General features: G+C 43.7%; 1 protein-coding gene across 1 annotated transcript in view; it reads right to left on the reverse strand.

The window, feature by feature from the left end:
* ADAMTS17 (ADAM metallopeptidase with thrombospondin type 1 motif 17) overlaps nucleotides 1-20927 on the reverse strand; it is a 343084-nt gene that overhangs the window by 131685 nt on the left and 190472 nt on the right. The window contains exons 12-13 of the mRNA XM_042989202.1: nucleotides 9237-9338; nucleotides 8045-8190 (exon numbers count right to left, since the gene is read on the reverse strand). Coding sequence (XP_042845136.1) covers nucleotides 8045-8190; nucleotides 9237-9338 — 248 coding nt within the window. The remainder of the gene's footprint in view (nucleotides 1-8044; nucleotides 8191-9236; nucleotides 9339-20927) is intronic.

Here is a 20927-nt window from a genome sequence, read left to right on the forward strand (position 1 = left end):
GATATGACACAGTAATTTGAAATCTCATCTTGAGGTGAGGTGTGGTCAGCTGAGGACACAGGTGAAGAGCTTATATATAAAGAGGCACTTTCACATACACTGCAATTATAGACTAATATGGCCAGAGGGCTTACCTGTTACCTGTTCTTTAGAACCATTACCTTGATAAATCTATGCAAGACATCTGAAGGGGTTTCTGCCTGTATCCTTCAGATGAGGAAATCAAAGATCTAATATGATAGAACAAAGCTCAGTGGGTAAGAGGTGGAGATAAGAAGTGTGATTCCCAAGAGGTTCTGGATGCAGCCGGAGCAGGCTGGCAAGGGGGCTGCCCATCAGCTGTTGTGAGACTGAGAAGCCAGCCTGACCTACGAGTATAGTCAGCTGGGATGTGATGGACTTTTCAAGATGCTTCTCCCACATTAATCCTCAATTTCTACTTGTACTCTGTTGGTTTTTTTAAGTTTATTTATTTATTTTGGGAGAGACAGAGATGGTGTGAGTGGGGGGAGGGGCAGAGAGAGAGAGAGAGAGAGAGAGAGAGAGAGAGAGAGAGAGAGAGAGAGAGAGAGAGAGAGAGAGAATCCCAACTAAGCTCCACCCTGTCAGTGCAGGGCATGATGCGAGGATCAAACTCATGAAACTGTGAGATTGTGACCTGAGCTGAAACCAAGAATTGGACATTTAACCAACTGAGCCACCCAGGCGCCCCTCTGTTGGGACTTTATAAACATGAATAAAGTAGAAGATCAGATATAAAATGAAATGACTTGAATGGGTACATCATAAGAAAAGATATCCAAATGGCAAACACAAACAATGCTCAGCCTCATTACTTGAAAAGGAAATGCCAACGAAAACCCCAGGGAGATACCACTCTACACCCACCAGAAAGGCCAACGTGGAAAAGACTGACAATATGGGGCACTGGTGACGCTGAGAGCAAGTGGAAGCCCACTGTGGCTCACGGCAGTGGATATGGTAGGGTTGCTCTGCAAAACCACACCCTCCTTCGGTCACATACACGCACGTTAGGAGGCAATGACTCCTTCCCGCTGTGTGAACATACACCTGCCCAACACACACACTTGACTAGATGGGCAGTACTGCAGCAGGAAGCATGCTCTAGAACAGGTGCCCGTTTCTCTATGTTATACCTTGATAAAGATTTTTTTTTAATGTTTATTTACTTTTGAGAGAAAGAGAGAGAGAGACAGAGGCATGAGCAGGGGAGGGGCAGAGATGGAGACACAGAATCTGAAGCAGGCTCTAGGCTCTGAGCTGTCAGCACAGAGCCTGACGTGGGGCTCGAACTCACAACTGAGATCACGGACTGAGCCGAAGTCAGACGCTCAACCGACTGAGCCACCCAGGTGCCCCCCTTGATATGGATGTTTAAAAATAAGGACAAACAATAAGGTAGAGAGGCTTTGGTGAGAGACTGAAAGTGTGGAGAGACAGGTGAGCTCCTGCAGGGCAGGACTGTGGCTTGTTAGGACGGGGTCTGAAGTGCCTTGGGCAGACCCCAGGGCAGAGCAGGGACAAGGCAAGGGGTCACTGAGATGAACAGGAACCCAAGGCACTTTCCCTCAGGGGTGGATAAACACATAGAATCAGGATAAGAGGAAGACACTCCAACTGAGTGACACATGTTTTTTCCTCTGTTCTACTCAATGAAGATAGATTATAAGATAAAGTCACAAAAGTGGTTCAGACCTGCTCACCATCTGGAGGCACAGACTGCTTAACGGACAGCAGCTCCAGGTGTCAGGGGTAGGGTGGGGCTGCTAACGCCCTTTCAGGGCAGCAGACATCCCAGGTTTAAGGCCTCCCCTTCGAGGTATCCAAGTAACATATGTAACTTAGGCTCAAGTGTAGAAGACTGAGATTTTTAAAAATCCATCCGTGGGAACACCAGGTCACTGGCATTTTGAAAGTAGACACATGGGGGCTTTGCTTTGGAAGCAAAAAGCAAGTATAGGCATATAGCTTCACGTCCCACCCCAAGGCTTCCTGCTTGGTCTTAGGAGGCTGACTGCTCTCCTTCTGGATGCTCATGGGGTGATGCTGTGTGCTAACCCCAGCGCATTCCGTATCTATGCTACACTCACCTTCTGGTCCTTCTCTGACAGAGCGGGCTTCTCACACAAGACCATCTGAACCTTTTCTCCTGACCCTACGTCTCCAGCCCTCTCCCTGAAACACAAGCCTCCTGATGGGGTACCAGAATTCAAATTGGAGATGAACTTTCTGCCTTGCAGTCTTTTGGCAGAAACTACCACCCACAGTGACACAAAATTATGGCAGGAAGGGGCGAGCCCAGGAAGCTGGATTAAAAACACGGATGGTCCCCAAGGCCTTGATGTCAGCTGGCAAGAAATACGAATTCCAAGAGCTGTAAAGACCAAGGCTAGGGAGAGAAAAAGGTGGGGTAGGGGAGCGGACTCTCTTGCCAGTATTTTTGGACAGTGAATAAACCAGCTGCAGAAGACGGGGAAGGAGCCAGGAATACAAAGTGAGGTGGGGGGGGGGGGGGGAGTTGGGTAGGGAGAGGTTGGTGGGAGCGTTCCAAGTCCGAGATGTTCATAGCAGTGTGATTCGGACATCCTTGGGAAATCTCAAGGCAGCGAGCCTGGTGATTTAAGGAGTGAGCCAGGCAGAGGACATTGTTTTGGTCAGAGATTGGCTCCAGGTCCTCGATCAGCTGTGCTTTGTAACAATCACCACGTCAGGCTTCTCTGCCAAAACAGGTTAACAACTGTTGCCTGGACTTCGTAAAACGCTGTCTGCATCTCCCCCGGAAACACCTGGGGCTGCCGCTAAACCACCCACCCAAGGACTGGGCCCTTCTCTTCCCATTCACCTGGGGTGGTTCCCTGAAAGGGAAGGAACCTTATAGAAACTACCTGGGGGAAAGAGCCTGTTGTTGCTTTCCAGAACGGAAAACAGATCTATGCTGTTATTACGAAAGGTTGGACAGGCTACCAAGGCATAAATATTACAGATGCAAAGACATAGTGTTTCTGTCACATGGAGTAAACAAGGCTGGGCTACATTTTGGACTTTGTTCTTGAGAGGGCCCTGAGCCTCCCTAGCTGTGGCCTACAACCTCGCCAGGGTTGGGCAGGTGTGTGAGAAGGTGACCCTCATGTGTAGGGGAACCTGAACCCCACTCATGGCTGTTCACGGCATCTAGGCCTCAGTGAGGTGAGACAGTACAAGAAAGGGGAGGCTAGCGCGTGATCTACCTTCTTGGCATAATAATTTACAATAACCTTTGTGTTTGGGGGGAGAACAGTATGAAGTGTGTCTTCTGGGGCAGTAGAAAAGCAGAGACTGCTTTTTCTCAGCCAGCATGCATCCAAGTGATGAGGTAGGAAGCGGATATCATTGAGGACCGTTCTGCTATAAGCACGGAAAGGAAAATGGTGCCCAGACAGGTGTGGCCTTCGTGGAGCCCAGAGGCCAGTGGGGGGAGGACAGAGTGAAAACAAGCGAGCAAGTGCAAAAGAGTAATTACAAATTGTTATCATACCTGTAAAGTAGAAAGAGGGTGCTGAGAGAGAGGGTAAAGCAGGCACCCAGTCTGGTGCAAGGTGCTCAGGAAGGAGGCCTGAGAGGACATTTAGCTAGAGACCCAAGGAGAGACACAGGCAAGCTGGGGAGAGGGAAAGGAATACTGACAAGTGTTTGGAGCCTGAAGTGCTGTATCTGAGGACAAAAAGGAAGCTGCAGTGAGTTGAATGGTGGTTCCTTCCCCTCCAAGATAATCCTACTCAGAACCTTCGAATGTGACCTTAATTGGAAAGAGGGTCTTGGTTGATGTAATTAAGGATCTCTTGGGGTGCCTGGGTGGCTCAGTCAGTTGGGCATCCGACTTTGGCTCAGGTCATGATCTGGTTCATGAGTTCAAGCCCCACATCGGGCTCTGTGCTGACAGCTTGGAGCCTGGAGCCTGCTTAGGATTCTGTGTCTCCCTCTCAAAATAAATAAACATTAAAAACAAAACAAAACAAAAGGATCTCTTAATCATGAGATGAGGTCATCCTGAATTAGGGTAGGCCCTAAATCCAACTACAGGGGTCCTTAGGAGAGGAGAAGACACACCAAGAAGACCATGTGAAGACAGAGGCAGAGACCAGAGGCAAGTCTACAGGGGCAAAGAATGCCAAAGGGCACCGGAAGCCACCAGAAGGTCAGGGAGAGGCATGGGTGGGATGAATTCTTCAATTTCAAGAAGGAATCAATCCTGCCAATACCTTGATTTCAGACTTCTGGTTTCTACAATGGGGAGAGGAGGATAAATTTCTGTTTAAGACACCAAGTTGTGGTCAGTTATTACAGCAGCCCCAGGAAATGAATACAGAGGCTATGGTCAAGAGTATGGATTTTATTCTAAGTGCAGAGGGAAATGATTGACAGGGCTGAAGCAGGAAGAAATATAACTGGATTTATGCTTAAGTGGATCTCTCTGGCTCTGTGTGGGAAATGAATCTGGGGGACAAGGAGCATGTGGGAAGCAGGGAGGCCAGTGCAAAACGTCTGAAAGAACAATGGAGCCTCGTTGCTAGGTTCTAAACCAGCTGTGTGACCACGGGCAAGTTACCTAACCTTTCTACCACTCAATTTCTAATCAGTGGAGCCAAAAAGAATACCTATCCTCATATGGCAGCATTTTTACATGATTCACTTTCTGTAAATGCATAGGAGGGAGCGTGGCACACGGTGTGGGCTCACTGTATTTGCCATTCTTCCCCTGAGAGGACACAGAGGAGGAAGAGAGGGGACAAGAGGACCACTCACAGACTCAGGGGCTTTGGACTGTGGCAATGTCACAGAGGGTGGTGCTATGAACTGAGTGTGGAAGTGGGCTGGGAGGAGAGATCAGTTTGGGAAGGGTCAGGTCCAGGAGAAGACCAAGGGAAGTCGGCGAGGACTTTTTAATCTGTTTTTGCTTGTCACTATAAGCCTATAACTAGCTGAGTCCTTAGTCCAGAGTCAGAGCCTTGTCAAGGTGTGTGAAGGCACCATGTTGGAAAGGTGTCATTGCGAAGGGGAACAGGAGCCAGGAGACATGAGAGCACCAGTATTCTTTTTCTGGTCCTTCTACCATTGCCTGCCCCACGGGATGTTGTTGGATGACAGAGATCAGACATAAAGACTTCCCTCTCAGGGATGTGTCAGTGCCCATAACCATCTGATGTGCTAAGACCTGCATACCCCTCAGTGGCCTGTTTGTGGTAGCCTGACAAATCCCCCCCCCCCCCATTCCTCAATGATAATACACAGGAAGAGGGGCAAGGAGAGAGAAAGTCCATGACCACCACTGGGTGGGGAGGAAGGGCACCTGATAAAGAAGAGGAATGGAAGATTTTTACAACTTTGGGATTTCTGGAACAGCCTCTCTCTTGAGGCCACTGGGTGTGGAGGAATAGGGTGAGGACCCAGCCCATGAAATCTCACAGCAGGTCAGGCCAGGGAAGCACGTTAACTTGGCTTTCTGAACTAGGGGTTCTTTAGGAGTGGGTGGGCAGAAAGCAGCTGGGATGAGAACAGTGGGTAGAGCCAAGGCATGGGGGATGCCTTAGCCAACATCATGCCAAGAAAACAAAGTCAGGGCCCTTAAAAGTTGTGCCCAATGCATCTGCTCGGCATCGATGACATCTTATTCTTGTAAGGGGTGTCCTTACCTGAATACAATCCAATTGTCAACCGTCTCTGGGCACAGGGTCCTTCTGGGCATTTAAAGGTTCTGATAGGCCCCTACTATGACATTTCCTGGGTGACATCTGGTGTGGAATGCTGTGCCAAAGGAGACCAATCCTCGGCTAGAGTACAGGAGCTCCAGATGCAAACATGATGCATCCATGACAGCTATGTATTACAACAAAGCCTTTCCGTGTAAATCACCCTCCTCTGAGCCTCAAACAGTGCTGTGAGTTAGGGGGCAGGGCACACAGTCTCATCCCATCCCTAATCTTCCATTAGTGCTAATATAGAGAAGGACCATATACTAAAGACAGACCATGTATGTTATATGTATGCCCATGAATTATTCCAACTTCAGACAGAGACACAGGTAATAGCCATCACCTGCTATAGGGAGTGGCCCTGGGACTTGAAGCCTTCTCTGTTTCACTTTGAAGTCCAGCTCTTCCTACCATACTGTGCCAGCTCCCTCTAATGGCAAAACTGATACCCAGAGGGAAGAAGGGGCTTCCTTGAGGACACACGACCCACAATTAAGCCAGGCCTAAATCTCTGCATCCTGATTCCAAATCCAGAGCTCTCTTCTCAGGGCCACAGATGAAACTATTTTAACTTCCTCACAGAGCCATGAATAAATAGAAACCTCTATTAATTTCTCACCATTTAGCAAAACAGGCTTTCTAACCTTCTACACATCTGTGATGGTTACTTTTATGTGTTGATGTGACTGGCCACAGGGTGTGCAGATGAAAGGTTATTTCTGGGTGTGTCTGTGAGGGTTTCTGGATGAGGCTGGCATGCAGGCCTGTGGACGCAGTAACGTAGATGGCCCTCCCTAATGGGCATCGTCCAATCCCTAAAGGTCTGAATAGAACAAAAGGCAGAAGAAGAAGGAATTCACACACGCACCCTGTGCCCCTACCCCCACTAGGACCTCTCTTCTCATCTTCTCTTGCCCTCCCCTGGGATTTCACCATCAGCTCCTTTGGGTCTCAGGCCTTCAGACCTGACTGGATGACATCACCAGCTTTCCTGGGTCTCCAGCTTGCAGATGGCAGATCGTGGGACCCCCTCGGCCTCCATAATTATATGAGCCAAGTTCTCATCAAGATTCATACATATATTCGTTGATTCTGTTTCTCTGGAGGATCCCAGTATAGCCTCTATGCTTTTAATTAAGAAGTCATTCCTAAAAGATTAAAGACACAACTATTATTTTTCAGCCACTCTGCTAAATACCGGAAGGAAAAGTTTTAACAAGACACAGTATGTGATGCCAATTCTTATAGCACTACTGGGGGAAAAACAGTGTTCTTGACGTTGACTAAACTGTGTGCATGTTTTCCTTTAATCGGGACGTTCTTGACCTTGGCTGGCCATTGGGTTCACCTGGAGAGATTTAAAACATCCAGTTCCTGGGTCCCATCCCCAGAATTTGTGAATTAATTGGTCTGGGATACAGCCTGGGCTTCAGGATTTTTAAACACAGGAGGGATTTGCTAATTATTCATCACCATGACTTAATTATGGATATAAAGCATTTCTTTTTCACTGATAATTTATAACTTGCTCTTTTTGAAGTGAATGTGATGAAGCTGATGGCACACAGGACATGAAACAGACTCTTTTAAGAAATACTAAAAATGGGAAATTTCAGAGGAGACGAGAAACACCTGTGGGCAAGGAATTTTTATAATTAAGCACAACATCTACCCCTGAGCTTTCTGGAGCAAATGTGCCAAGAACAAGAGGGGTCATGGTGTCTTCTAGGTCAATAAAAGGAAGCTTATAAGATAAAACACAAGAACAAAACAAAACAAAACAAAACAAAACAAAAAAACCCAAAAAACAATTTTCTCTCAAATCGTTCTAAAAGGACCCATGAAAAGTATCTGGATGTACAGGACAGCTGAAACCCCAGGTGCTTTGTGACTCATCAACAGCCAGGCAGCTCCCAGATCAGCTAAGAGCCAATCGAAAGGTGAGCCTCTCTTTCGAAGGTCCACAGGCCTCCCCGGAAGGTCCCCTAAGGAAGCTGCAGGCCAGGGGAGTGTGTCACCCAGCTGTCTCAGGACAGCTTTCTAGCAAGGCCCACGTGAGGAGTAAGGAGCCATGGGACTCAGGGTATCTGTGCTCACAGAAAGAGCTCTGTCGAAGTTGAGGTGGCCTATGACACACTCAACACCCTGCGTCCGTGGCCCTTGGAGGGACTTGGTCTTCCTTCCGCTCAAATTCTCGCAGGAGACAGACCCTCCTTTGCCTAAGGCAGGAAGAGCTGCTGCTGGGAAACCCCGATCAAGGCACCCTGGAGAATGCCTGCTCAAGGGGAACTTACGGGGGGTTGTCACATTTCCTCTGCCGGAAGCGGGCTCCCGTCCCACACGTCCGGCTGCACATGCTCCACGCGCCCCAGGGGCTCCAGTCTCCGTCCACGTGCTCCGGGATGGGTGTCTTGCTCACGCACTCCCCTGCGCGGCACCACTGAAACACAGCAGGGGGGCCCCAGGGGCCCTCAGTGCCCAAGGATCAAACCTGCTCACTCACCCGGTAACTTGCGATTCCCACCACGTGAAAAAGCACCTTGCTGTCCCAAATTGCCTTCTGTAATTCACGTACGAGCAGACCGTTTTGGGGCATGCATGCTTCTTAGCTCTAGCGACCTTTCTTCCTCACTCAACCTGACACCTGTACACCTGTGGCATTTGCAGCGTGCCCTAAAATCCCACGTGACATGTGCTCCGTTGGAGTTTTCTAAGTTCTCAGAAAAAGGATTAGTTCACATGGCTTATGGAGAGACCTGAATTTCTGCCAACTTTCCTGACTGGGAGTGCATCTCTCTGGAAGGCTGAGTCTCCTGGCTTTGTGGTTTTGAACTTCAAAGTTGGGTTTGGTGCTTCGGAGATGACACCGTAAGTTCCACACGGGTGAACCTTGGCTCCAAGGATAAGGGAAAGCCAATCCTCTAAAATGGAAGTTTCCCAACGTGTGTGGCACATCCAGGGCAGGACAGGTGATTTAGTGGTTCCCAACCACGGCATCTCATTCATTCCTTGCAGGAAGACTAAGAGAACTCTGCGGCTGCTGGCCCTGAACACCTCTCCTCTCCAACACCAATCTCTCTGGTTAATGAAGATCAGGCCTACAGGCTTGCTCTCTTAAACTTGAGCTAGAAGTGAGCAACACAGTTCTCATAGAATTTATTTTATGATAGCCCTTTGTGTATGGCGAGCGATCCTGTTTTTCTATGTATGGTTTATTGACGTGCAAGTTTTAAGTAAATTCACTTGTATGACAAAAAGAGTCGATTGAACAAAAACAGCAAGTGGTTCTTGTATCTTATCAGCAGAAAAAGGAGAGGTGATGTGGGTGCCCCTCTTTTCCCAGAGTGGGCTCCATGGGCATTTCTGGGGCAGCCCAGAGGGTGCTTCAGGTACTCCTGAGTAAAGCACAGACCACTGCCCTTCAGGAGAGACGCCCAATGCTCAGGAGATGGGGGCTGGGGGAGGGCAGTGGGAGGCGGGGGTTACCTTGTCTGCCCCACACTCAGTGCCGTCCAGGGGAGGGTCCAGCTTGGTCTTGCAGGACGTATCTCCTTCCACCAGGCACCACAGTCCAGCGCACATCAGATGCTGCTGACAAGGGAAGGAAGGTAACTGCCTAGAGCACCACACACAGGTCACTACTGGGGGCAGAAGGTGGGGCTTGATGACTGGTTTGGATTGAGAATTTGAAACATGAAGGGAAGGAGGGTCATGAGTCTGGATGTGAAGAAAAAAAATATATGTGCATCATTAAACTGGTTCATTTTAACTCAACAAAATTCTGTGCCTTTATTTCCCATTCTTGTCTCATGGGGATTCAGTTCGGCAATTCCTGCATTAGCTATTGAGGGCCTAGGAGTTGTCCGATGCAGGGCGCAGGCTGGGAGCCAGTAACAAACACATACTTTCCATTTAATGTAGGAAGGTATGAGGCAGACACCCATGGGTCAGACCGAGTGCATAGGAAAGGAATCTCTCCATCCTAACCTCACCAAGGAGGGCTTGCCGGAAAAGGCAGCTTCAGAGCTGAGGCTGGAGGGGCCACTGTGCAGGCCCAGAATTGAGACCCCCAAGGGGTTAAAGAAGGCTTTCCATTCTCCCTGTGGTCACCTGCTTTCTAGCTCAGCTGCATTATGCCTAATTTCTTATAGTGTTTCACCTAAAGAATTTCTTAACTGCACAAATAATTGAAATAATTCTATTTAAGAATAGGCATTTAAAAACAGACTCCCATTTGTATTAATAGGAAACCTGCATGTAGACAGAGTGCTCAAGATGGGACTATTTATGAAAATAGCTGGATACATGGCCAGTGTCCTCCCTGGCTGCTTCAGTCTCCCTTGCAGGACTCGGAGAAGACAGCACACTCACCGGCTGCTGCTTCCCCAGTCTCTCTGCTGGAGGCCATCCCCTGACCACGGAGCAACCGTCGGTCATGGGGATGGGAGCTGGACACCCCATCTCCTTGGGTGCAATGGCTCTGAGGCCAGCGCCACACTTCTCTCTGAGGGTCCCGGTGGGATGGTCCCATTGTCCATGCAGTCGCCTGCCCATCAGTGTACTTTGGACTTGCCACCCTCCTCTCCCTTCCCTGCCCCCTCACGGTGCTTCCTGGGATCACTTCCCAGATAAACTACTTGCACCCAAATCCTCGCCTCGTGGTCTGAAAATTGAGAACAGATGTACAGAAGGCTCTTTTAAAGACACAGCACTTCTGGGATGCCAAGCCCAAGCACACGGGGAAAAGGTCTGAGCCACAGTAGGGAGATATCACCCTCCCGGGCGTGGCCGGGGCACCTGCGGGTACATTTTGGGCAGGGTGAGGGTCAAGGGTCCTTGCTCAGGATAGTCACAGTGGGGCTCACAAAGGGTGTGCTGTGCTTTGTGTAGAGTTCTGCTGTTCCAAGTAATCTCAAACATCTGCATAGAATAGTGTGCACTGTGCTGTCTCAAGTCAAAAAATATTTAGAAGCTGAAGAGACAATAGGAGAAACAGGGAAGGAAAACAGGGCTGGAGGGGCTTTGACAAAGAGCTCACAGAGCGCAAGCTCTTGCTCATTTTTTCAAGTGTGTCGAAGCCACTCCATGCCCTTAAAGAAATTGATGATTCAAGGGGAATAGTGTGCCCGTGGGTTCAGGAAAACCCCTGTGTTCCCATTATTGTTCAGTTCTCAGCGGACCGGTAAAAAGATGAGAACTCTGAGCACAACCCCAGCTGGTCCCATAAAGACAGACTGCACCTCATTAAATGTTTGATTCCATGCACCTTGACCTCGGAGCTCTTCGAGAGTGTGGTGTCAGCGCGTGGACATGTGTTCATGAGAACAAGGCTGACCCGGCAGGTAATTTATGGGTAGGAGTGCTTGGGATTAGGAGACACACCTGCCCCATCAAGAGGGAGAGGAGGAAGGCGGTGTGAACGGTTTGTTATGCACTTTATAGACCATGAATTCCCATAAAACTTTTCTAGCCATCAAAGAAAAGGAGATGAGTCTGGCAAAGACTTTCAAGAACACAAAAAGTAGTAACCATAAAGGCCAAAAGAAGTGAATTATATTATGTTAAAATGAAGAACTTCTGTGTATCAAGAGACAACCATAAGAAAGTGAGAGAGGATATTTGCAATAAAAGGGAGAGATACTTATAACGCATGGAGCCAACAAAGGATTTGTATCAAGAATATCTGTAAAAACACGAAAGCTCCCACAGACAATTAAGAAAATAGCCCAGTAGAAAAATGGGCAAAAAACTTGAACACTTTACAAACAAGGGCATTTAAACTTAAGGATGGGGTGCCTAGCTGGCTCAATTGGTGGAGCGTGTGACTCTTGATGTTGGGGTTGTGAATTTGAGCCCTACGTTGGGTGTAGAGATCACTTAAAAAAAACCAAAACATAACGATGGCCAATAAACATATGAGCAGGTGCTTAATTTCATCAGCCACTACCACTTGGTACCTCTACACATGCACCAGAATGGCTAGAATGACAGAGACAGAGAATACAAAGTGTTGGCAAGGATGTGGTATGATATGAATGCTCTAAAACTGATGCTGAGCTTCTAACTTGGTTCAACAACTCTGGAAAACTCTTTGGCAGTACTTACTAACACTGAAGACATGCACATTCTAACACTCAACAATTCCACTCTGACGTATGCATCGGACAGAAATGTGTGTATCCCATTTTTATGAGGTTTAAAAACAAATAAGATAAAATTATCATTTTCTGTGAGTCAGGATAGTGGATACCTTTCTGTGTTTAGTTTAAAAACAAAGACAAGGGAGTTGAGCGGAAAAGGCAACTTTAGAGCTGCAGCCTCTGATCCCAGCTCAGCCACCAGCACTGCCGTGTGTGCCCAAGCTAAGCAATCACCCTTCTGTGATTCCTTGTGAGTACAGGACAAATGGTAAGGACTGCATTAATGCTTGTCACTGCAGTGCCTGTGAGATAGCTGGCATTCATGTCATGCTTTCCAAATGACCCAGTGCTCTGCCATCTGTAGGACAAAGTCCTCTAACATCTGTCATCCTGAGGACAGCTGTGGAAGGCAGGTAGGGCAGGGCTTTCTCTATTTTTTTCCTTCTTCCCAAAGAACAGGCACATGTTTGTGGAGGTCAAGGGCCTGAGCTGGTCAGAAGCACCAGACTGGGGAGTTCATTTATCAAGGTTCATATCCTGGTCCTTGACCTATGTAGTGGCTCCACACGTGTGTTCACTTTCTAAAAAAGAATCAAGCTCTAAATGTATGACCTGTGCATTTTTTATGCATGCTCAGTATACTATTTATGGTAAAACCACTTACTGAAAGAGAGAAGACAAGAGAGAAATGCATGCTCTGATAATGGAAGATTCTCTGGACCAACCTATCACAAGGTAGAAGCGGGAAAATCAGGGCTTCACAAGGAAAGTACAAGGATAGACCACGTGTGGGGGGAGCCATTCCTCAGAGCAGGAGAAAGACTGCATGGTGGATAGTCTTGCAACTGCTGGTCTCTTTAGGTCAGGACACACACACTGGTCTCATAAGGAGAATGCCTGCTAGCCTGGAAATAGCCCTGACACTCTCCAAAATGAACATCCTATCTATAGCTGGTCCAGGAATAACTCAGAGGTGAACAATTCATAGAAATAATCAGCACAGGATCTGTACTCATTAGTACAAAAAGGGAGAAGTTACGGGAAGGAGAAGGCATGTGAAGAATATTCACTCACTGGATAAAATGATCATAAAATGGCTAAAAATAATGTGCAAGCACATGTGCATTATTATTTTTTAAGAACAAAGTAATTGCATTTTTTTTGGTTTTGTTTCTTGTTTTTTAAGTTTATTTATTTATTTTGAAAGAGAGAGAGCAAGTAGGGGAGGGGCAGAGGGAGAGGGAGAGGGAATTCCAAGTAGGCTCCACACTGTCAGCACAGAGCCTGACACAGGGTTCAAACCCATGAACTGTGAAATCATGACCTGAGCCGAAATGCAGAGTTTGACGCTCAACTGACCGAGCCATGCAGGCACCCCTGTTTTTTCACTTTTTGCACTTGCAAAAGGAAAATACATAAGAACTCAGGGAAATGATGGTCAGGTCAAATGAGATAAAATATTAACCATCAGACTGGCTGGTCTCTCCTAAAGGAGAGAACCAAAGTAATGTAACAGAAAAGGTATTTGAATACAAATTCAAGGGGTGCCTGGGTGGCTCAGTTGGTTAAGAATCTGACTTCGGCTTAGGTCATGATCTCGCGGTTTGTGAGTTCAAGCCCCGTGTAGGGCTCTGTGCTAACAGTGTGGAGCCTGCTTGGGCTTCTTTGTCTCCCTCTCTCTCTGCCCCTCCCTTGCTCATGCTGTCTCTCTCTCTCTCTCTCTCTCAAAAAATAAATAAACACTAAAAAATGTATATAAATTCAAGACCCTATCCTGAAATGAAAGAATACCTCAGTCTCAGATTGAAAAGCAAAGCCTTGTTCCAGGGAAAATGGCGAAGAATCATGAACACGGAGGCATGTCCTGATAAAAGTTACTGGATTTCAGAGATAAAGCAAAAAATATTTTAGGCAGCCAGGCAAAAAGACCAAGTCACTGATAATGGGAAAAGGTATCAGGCTACATGCAGATTTCTCCATAGCAGCCCTCAATGCTGGAAGGCAATGGAACAATGCTCAGAAAGACACAAGGAAAGAAAATGTAACCCAAGCAACTTCTAGCAACTGAAGTGTTGCCCAAATATTTAGGTTACGGAAAATTATTTTCAAACCTATAAAGAGCTGGATCTTTTTTGGGAGACAATACTAGAGGATGAAATGCAGTGAGCAGAGAAATGAGGGGAAAACCCAAGGATTAGAAGTGAACATGGATCAAAGACACTGACTGAAACGTGGGGACTGAAGTTAGACAACAGAACGCAGAGGCTATAAGCTAATATGAGGCAGAAATAATATAGGTATAAGAACAGGCTAGAAAAGAAGGTTTTATGAGATTGTCCATATACATCAATTTCTTTATTGTTTTTGGCTGGGGGAGTAACAAAACATAACAGATAAATATAGTAACTGAGATATAAGAGCTTTTAAAGGTAAAATGTTAACCACTAAGAAAATAATTAAATTGGGGGGTAGAGGGAATGGAAAGAAGGGGTTTGAAGGTAGAAATTCATCTATTTTATCAAGCTCAAGGAATTAGGATACAGTAAAATAGATAGAAGTTGACCTAAGGCACCTTTTGCTTCCAGCAAATGTCAGACCAAATAGTCTGTGGGAGGCAGGGCTGCTCATCCATTACAAAAGCAGTGAGGTATTGTAATAAAATATCATCCTTATTGCTGCGCTCACCAGAAGTAAAGGAACTATTCAAGAAAGCAAACACAAAATACACACATAGCTATATCTCTACATACATACAACATAGTCCAATCTGGGGGTAAGCACATAGAAGAGGTGCATTCCCTTGAGGGCCAGCAATGATCTTGATACTACAGTTGGGAGAGTAAGTCTGGAATCTGGAAGGATTGGTGACATCCCTGGCTTTGGTTGAGACAAATATAAATTCTCTCTGAAGGAAAGCAAATCACCATTCAGCCTCTCACAATTCCACGGTGGTAGTCAATAAAAGTAAACTTACAATGAAACATGGAAACATGAATGACAGCTGGCAGAAGACACAAACACAAGACTTAAACTTTCAAAGTGTTTAGATAACAGAATGATCAGATACAGAATATAGAATATCTATAAAATGTTTAAAGAACTAGAAGATGAGATCACATACACAAGCTGGCAGGAAGATACTATTGAGTATGACCAGGCTAATCTGAAAAAGAAACTAAAAAGAACCTTTTAAAAACTGAATGTATAATTGTTGAAGAAAAGCAATAGATTCTGACATCATTGAAAGACAGAATGAGTGACTGGAAAATAGATGTGAATAAATTATACACAGTACAGTATGGAGAGAAAAGGAATTGGGAAATACTAAAAAGAAAAAAAAATGGGTTAAGAGATAAGAAAGAAAAATACTGATGTATGTGTCTAATCATAGTCCCAGAAGGAGAGAATAGAAAGAATGGGAGACAGGAAGTATTTGAGAAGAAAATAGCTGACATAGAACATGTATCATATAGAATAATGAGTTCCCATACTTAGTGGGGGGCAGTCTTCTATTACAGCCCAACAACCCCTCCTCCTGCTACTCATACTGTAAGTGTAACGCCCTCCTCTTGTACATTTGATGAAACTACCAGCTTGCTTTGGATCCATATAATGCAGCAAAAATCACAGGATGTCATTTGAAACAATTCTTGGGCTAATGGGAAAGTCATAATGAAAGTTGCAAATGATAAAGAAAATAATGAAGGTGAAGTGCTAGATATCATGACAAATGAAGAAAGAGTCTCAAATACTCATAGACAATAAGGAAAATAAATTAAGTATCCATTTGAAAAAGTTTGAAAGGGGAAAAACATAAATCTATAAGAAAGCAGAATAAATTAATGATGAGGAAAGGAGAAATTTATTATTTAGGAAGAAGAAAAACAATAGGCAAATAGGAGTTGGCTCTTTGGGGGACAAATAAATGGGATAAACCGCTAGTTAATCTATTTAAGAAAAAGGGGAGAAAGCAGGAATAACAGAAAAAGAAAATAAAAGAAAAGAAAAGAAAAGAAAAGAAAAGAAAGAAAGAAAAAGAAAGAAAGAAAGAAAAGAAAGAGAGAGAAAAGAAAGGAAAGGAGGAAGGAAAGAAGGAAAGAAAATAATCAAAATGTAAAGGAAATTAAAAAAAATAATCAGTGATCACTGAGCTCAATTCTATTACATAAGCTTAAGATGAGATGATTTCCTAACAGCATATAAATTAATAGATCTATTGTTGAGAATAGACTAAAAATGTATACAGACTAGTTAATACAGAAGACCTAGGGAAGCTTGCCAATGAGCTACCCTTTCTGAAAACCTCTGGTTTCTTAGCAGCATTTTCCATAGGGGGATTCTATTTAGTCTTTAAGAAACAGATAATACCAATGCATTCAAACTGTTTAATGGCATACAAAAGGAGGGAAAGCTTTCCTTATTCTTTGTATTAATCAATATGACTTTGAAACCAAACTGAACAGGGCAGGAAAGGAGAAAAGCTTCATACCAAACTCATTTATGAACACTACTGTAAAAATCCTAAATAAAAGTGAAGCATGCACCATGACCAAGAAAGCTTTACTCTGAGAACCTGAAGATGGTTTAATATTAGAAAATCTGCTAATATAATTTGCCACATTAATAATTCAAAGACAGAACTCATCCATTCCTCATTATGGATGCAGAGAAGACATTAACTAAAATTTAATCATAACCTCTTGTTAAAGTTCTTAACAATATAAATAAATGGATACTTTCTTCACTTGATAAATACCTATCTCATGGAGAAACATCAGAAGAATTTCTCATTAATGCTTCTGATGTATAGAATGTATATTATTACAGTTTTTATTTTAGATGAGAAAAGAATGGATATTATCACACTTTTTATTTTAGATGAGAGAGAGAATTAGGGGCTAATATAGAATTATATAACTAAAAACCCAAATGACTCAATTAAAGAACTATTATAATCTCTAGAAGAATTCAGTCAGATGGCTGGACATAAAATGAAAATACAGTAATCAAAGTTCTTTATAAATATCAAATACAACCAGTTTTAAAGATATAATGGAATATGGGATTGCAAGCTGGTGCAGCCACTCTGGAAAACAGTATGGAGGTTCCTCAAAAAACTAAAAATAGAACAACCCTACGACCCAGCAATTGCACTACTAGGCATTTATCCACAGGATACAGGTGTGCTGTTTCTAAGGGACACATGCACCTCCATGTTTATAGCAGCACTATCGACAATAGCCAAAGTATAGAAAGAACCCAAATTTCCATCAATGGATGAATGGATAAATAAACACACACACACACACAACAGAGTATTACTCAGCAATCAAAAAGAATGCAATCTTGCCATTTGCAACTACATGGATGGAACTGGAGGGTATTATGCTAAGCGAAATTAGTCAGAGGAAGACAAAAATCATATGACTTCACTCATATGAGGACTTTAAGAGACAAAACAGATGAACATAAGGGAAGGGAAACAAAAATAATATAAAAACAGGGAAGGGGACAAAACAGAAGAGGCTCATAAATATGGAGAACAAACTGAGGGTTACGGGAGGGGTTGTGGGAGGGGGGATGGGCTAAATGGGTAAGGGGCACTAAGGAATCTACTCCTGAAATCATTGTTGCGCTATATGATAACTAATTTGGATATAAATTTTAAAAAATAAAAAATAAAAGATATAATGGAATAAAAGACACCATTAAAATAGAAAAAAAATATACTATAGAAATAAATATATTAAGAAACTTATAAAATATACATAAAGAAAAATTTTAAATTTCCTTGAGGGAGGGAGGATGTCTTGAATGGATGTAAAGAAATACTATGTAGGAAAACTCAAGAGTATAAAGGTATTATTTTTCCCTGAGTTAGTGTCTAAAATAATATAATTGAATTTAAAATACCAACATAATTTGGAACTAAACAAGCAGATTCTAAAGACCATATGAAGAAACAAACAAATAATAGCCTGGAAAACTGTGGAAAAGCATATGGTTAGTGCATTAAAATATAAAATAATGGCCGTGTAAATATTAAGAGGTACATGATTATATCAGTGGAACAGGCTGGGAAATCCAGAAATATATTTTTTAAATGAGAAATAAAGAAGTATAATGTATTATAAAGATGGCATTTCGAATTTATGGGGAGGTATGAATTAATCAGTAAATGGTATGGAGCCACCTGAGGGGCCATCTGGAAACCAACTGAGGTTGGATCCCTACCTCACACCTTACACTAAAATAAATGATTGCTGTATTAAGGATTTAAACACAAAAATGAAATCATAAAAGTACTAGAAGATACGATACAAATTAAGTTTATTTACAATTTAGTAATGGGAAAGACTTTCAAACCATGACATAAAACCCAGAAGACTAAAGATATTGATATATTTGACTTTACACACACACAGACACACACACACACACACACACACACACACACACACACACACTTCTGCTTGACATAAAATGATTTTAAAGAAGTAAAAAACAAACATCAAAAAAATCTGTAACTCATATTTCATCTAAAGGGCCAATTTCCTTAATCTATAAAATTTCCAACAAATCACTAAAAAAAATCAATAATCCAAAAGATTTAAAAATACAGTCCACAGAAAAGACAACCCAACTGGTTTTTTAGCATATGAAAAAAATACTCAAACGCATCAATAAAGAAAGTGTCATTTAACCTGCAAGACTCATTTCCTAAATGCTCAGATTGGCAAAGACCAGAGAGGCTAAGCAGATATGGGAAAACAGGCACTTCCATATGTTGTTTATGAGAGTGTAAATAGAGAAGCCTCTTTGGAGAGCAATCTGACAATATCTATCAAGGACTGAGGCATGTACATAATTTCATCTAGAGTTCAAAGACAGGCAAAATTAATCTGTGGGGTCACAAAGAAAGACAGTGAGGGTACCTGGGTGGCTCAGTCAGTTAAGTGACTTCAGCCCAGGTCATGATCTCACAGTGTGTGGGTTTGAGCCCCGCATCCGGCTCTGTGTTGACAGCTCAGAGCCTGGAGTCTCCTTCAGATTCTGTGTCTCCCTCTCTCTCTGCCCCTCCCCTGCTAGCACTCTCTCTCTGTCTCTCACAAATGAATAAAAACGTTAAAAAATTAAAAAAAAAAAAAGGAAAGTGATTATTGCTGAGGGTTACAGAGTAGAAGGGAACTTCAAGGAAGCTTCTGGAATTGAAGAAATGCTGTATTTATTTATTTTTTTTAATGTTTATTTCTTTTGAGAGAGAGAGAGCATATATGTGAGCATGAGTTAGGGAGGCGCAAAGAGAGAGGCAAAGAGAGAATCCCAAGCAGGCTCCACAACGTCAGCGCAGAGCCCAATGGAGGCTCAATCCCACAAACTATGAGATCATGACCTGAGCCAAAATCAACAGATGCTTAACCAACTGAGTCACCCAGGTGCCCCAGAAATGCTGTATTTCTTGATGTGTAGGTTATACCGGTGTGTTCAGTTTATAAAACACACACACACACACACACACACACACACACACACACACACACGAATGTAACTGTACACTTAGGATTTGAACTTTTCTGTGTTTCATGTTGTGTTATACATAGGTGAATAAAACTCCAAAAATTACATACATGCAAAAATAGCCTTTTATCCACTTGTAGGCATTTATATTGTAGATTAATGGTTGTCAATTAGGGGTGATTTTGCCCCCCTGCAAGATATTTGACAATGTGTGAAGACATTTTTTGGTTGTCACAACTAGGGGAGGCCCCTGACTTATAGTGCAAGAGGCTAATGACGTTGCTAAATATCCTATAGTGCATAAGCCCCACTGCAAAGAACAGTCTGGCCCAGATGTCAAGAGTGCTGAGGTCAGGAAACTACAGATAAACTCACTGGTAATGACAAAAAAAAATAAATAAATAAAAAGTAAGTTACAGTGGAGAATCCTCCAAAACACCTTAGCCAGGTGACCAAGGTTAACATCACCAGTATGGCAGTCCCCCTTTATCCATAGGGGATGTGTTCCATGACCCCTAGTGGATGCCTGAAACTATGGAGAATACTAACCCTATGGACCCTTATATATACTGTTATTTCCCGTATGTACATCCCTATGACAAAGCTTAATTTATAAATTAGGCACAGTAAGAGAGAGAGAGAACATTAGCAAAACAGAACAATTATAACAATATACTGTAATAAAAGTTATGTGAATGTAGCCTCTCTCTCTCAAAATATCTTATTGTACTCACCCTTCTTCTTCATGTGATGGATGTGAGATGATAAAATGCCCACGTGATGAGATAAAGGAACATCATCACTTCATGATGTGGGCATTGTGACATAATGAGAGGCTACGGGTGCCCTTCTGACCACGTCAGAAGGGTCATCCGCTTCAGACCGCGGTTGACTGTGGGTAACTGAAACCATGGAAAGCAAAACTGCAGATAAGGGGGCACCACTGCCATAAGATGTATGGTGGGCCCCTTCCCAATAATGCATCGCCTCAATATCATCATGAGGAAACATCAGATAAATCCAAATTGCAAACGTAATTGACTAATACTGTTCAAGTGATGAGGTCATGAGAGACAGAGACCAAGGAACTACCACAGACCGGAGGAGACCAAGAGACAGGACAACTAAATGCAAAACAGGATGCCGGTACAGAAAGAAGGACATTGGTGGGAAAAGCGGTGAAATCTGCATGCACTTTAGTGAATAACATTGTACTGGGATTAACAACCTGGTTTTGATAATGATTCTATGATTCTGTAAGATGCTGACACAGAAGGAAGCTGGGGGAAAGGCATATGCTTTCTGGACTAGTTTTGTAACTCTTCTTAAGTCTAAACCTACCTCCCAACAAAAAGTTAAAAAAATAACACAATCTGTAGTAAAGGGGGGGGGGGGGGAAGGATGAGGCAACTCTATTTACACTGGTACTGAACAACTCTGAACAACTCTAAAGCGTAGTTAAGAGGAAAAAAAGATACGCAACAGTATGGTAGGATGCTAATATTTGTATGAAAAAGGG

This window comes from Panthera tigris, chromosome B3 (assembly GCF_018350195.1).
Source record: "Panthera tigris isolate Pti1 chromosome B3, P.tigris_Pti1_mat1.1, whole genome shotgun sequence".
Lineage (NCBI taxonomy): Eukaryota > Metazoa > Chordata > Mammalia > Carnivora > Felidae > Panthera > Panthera tigris.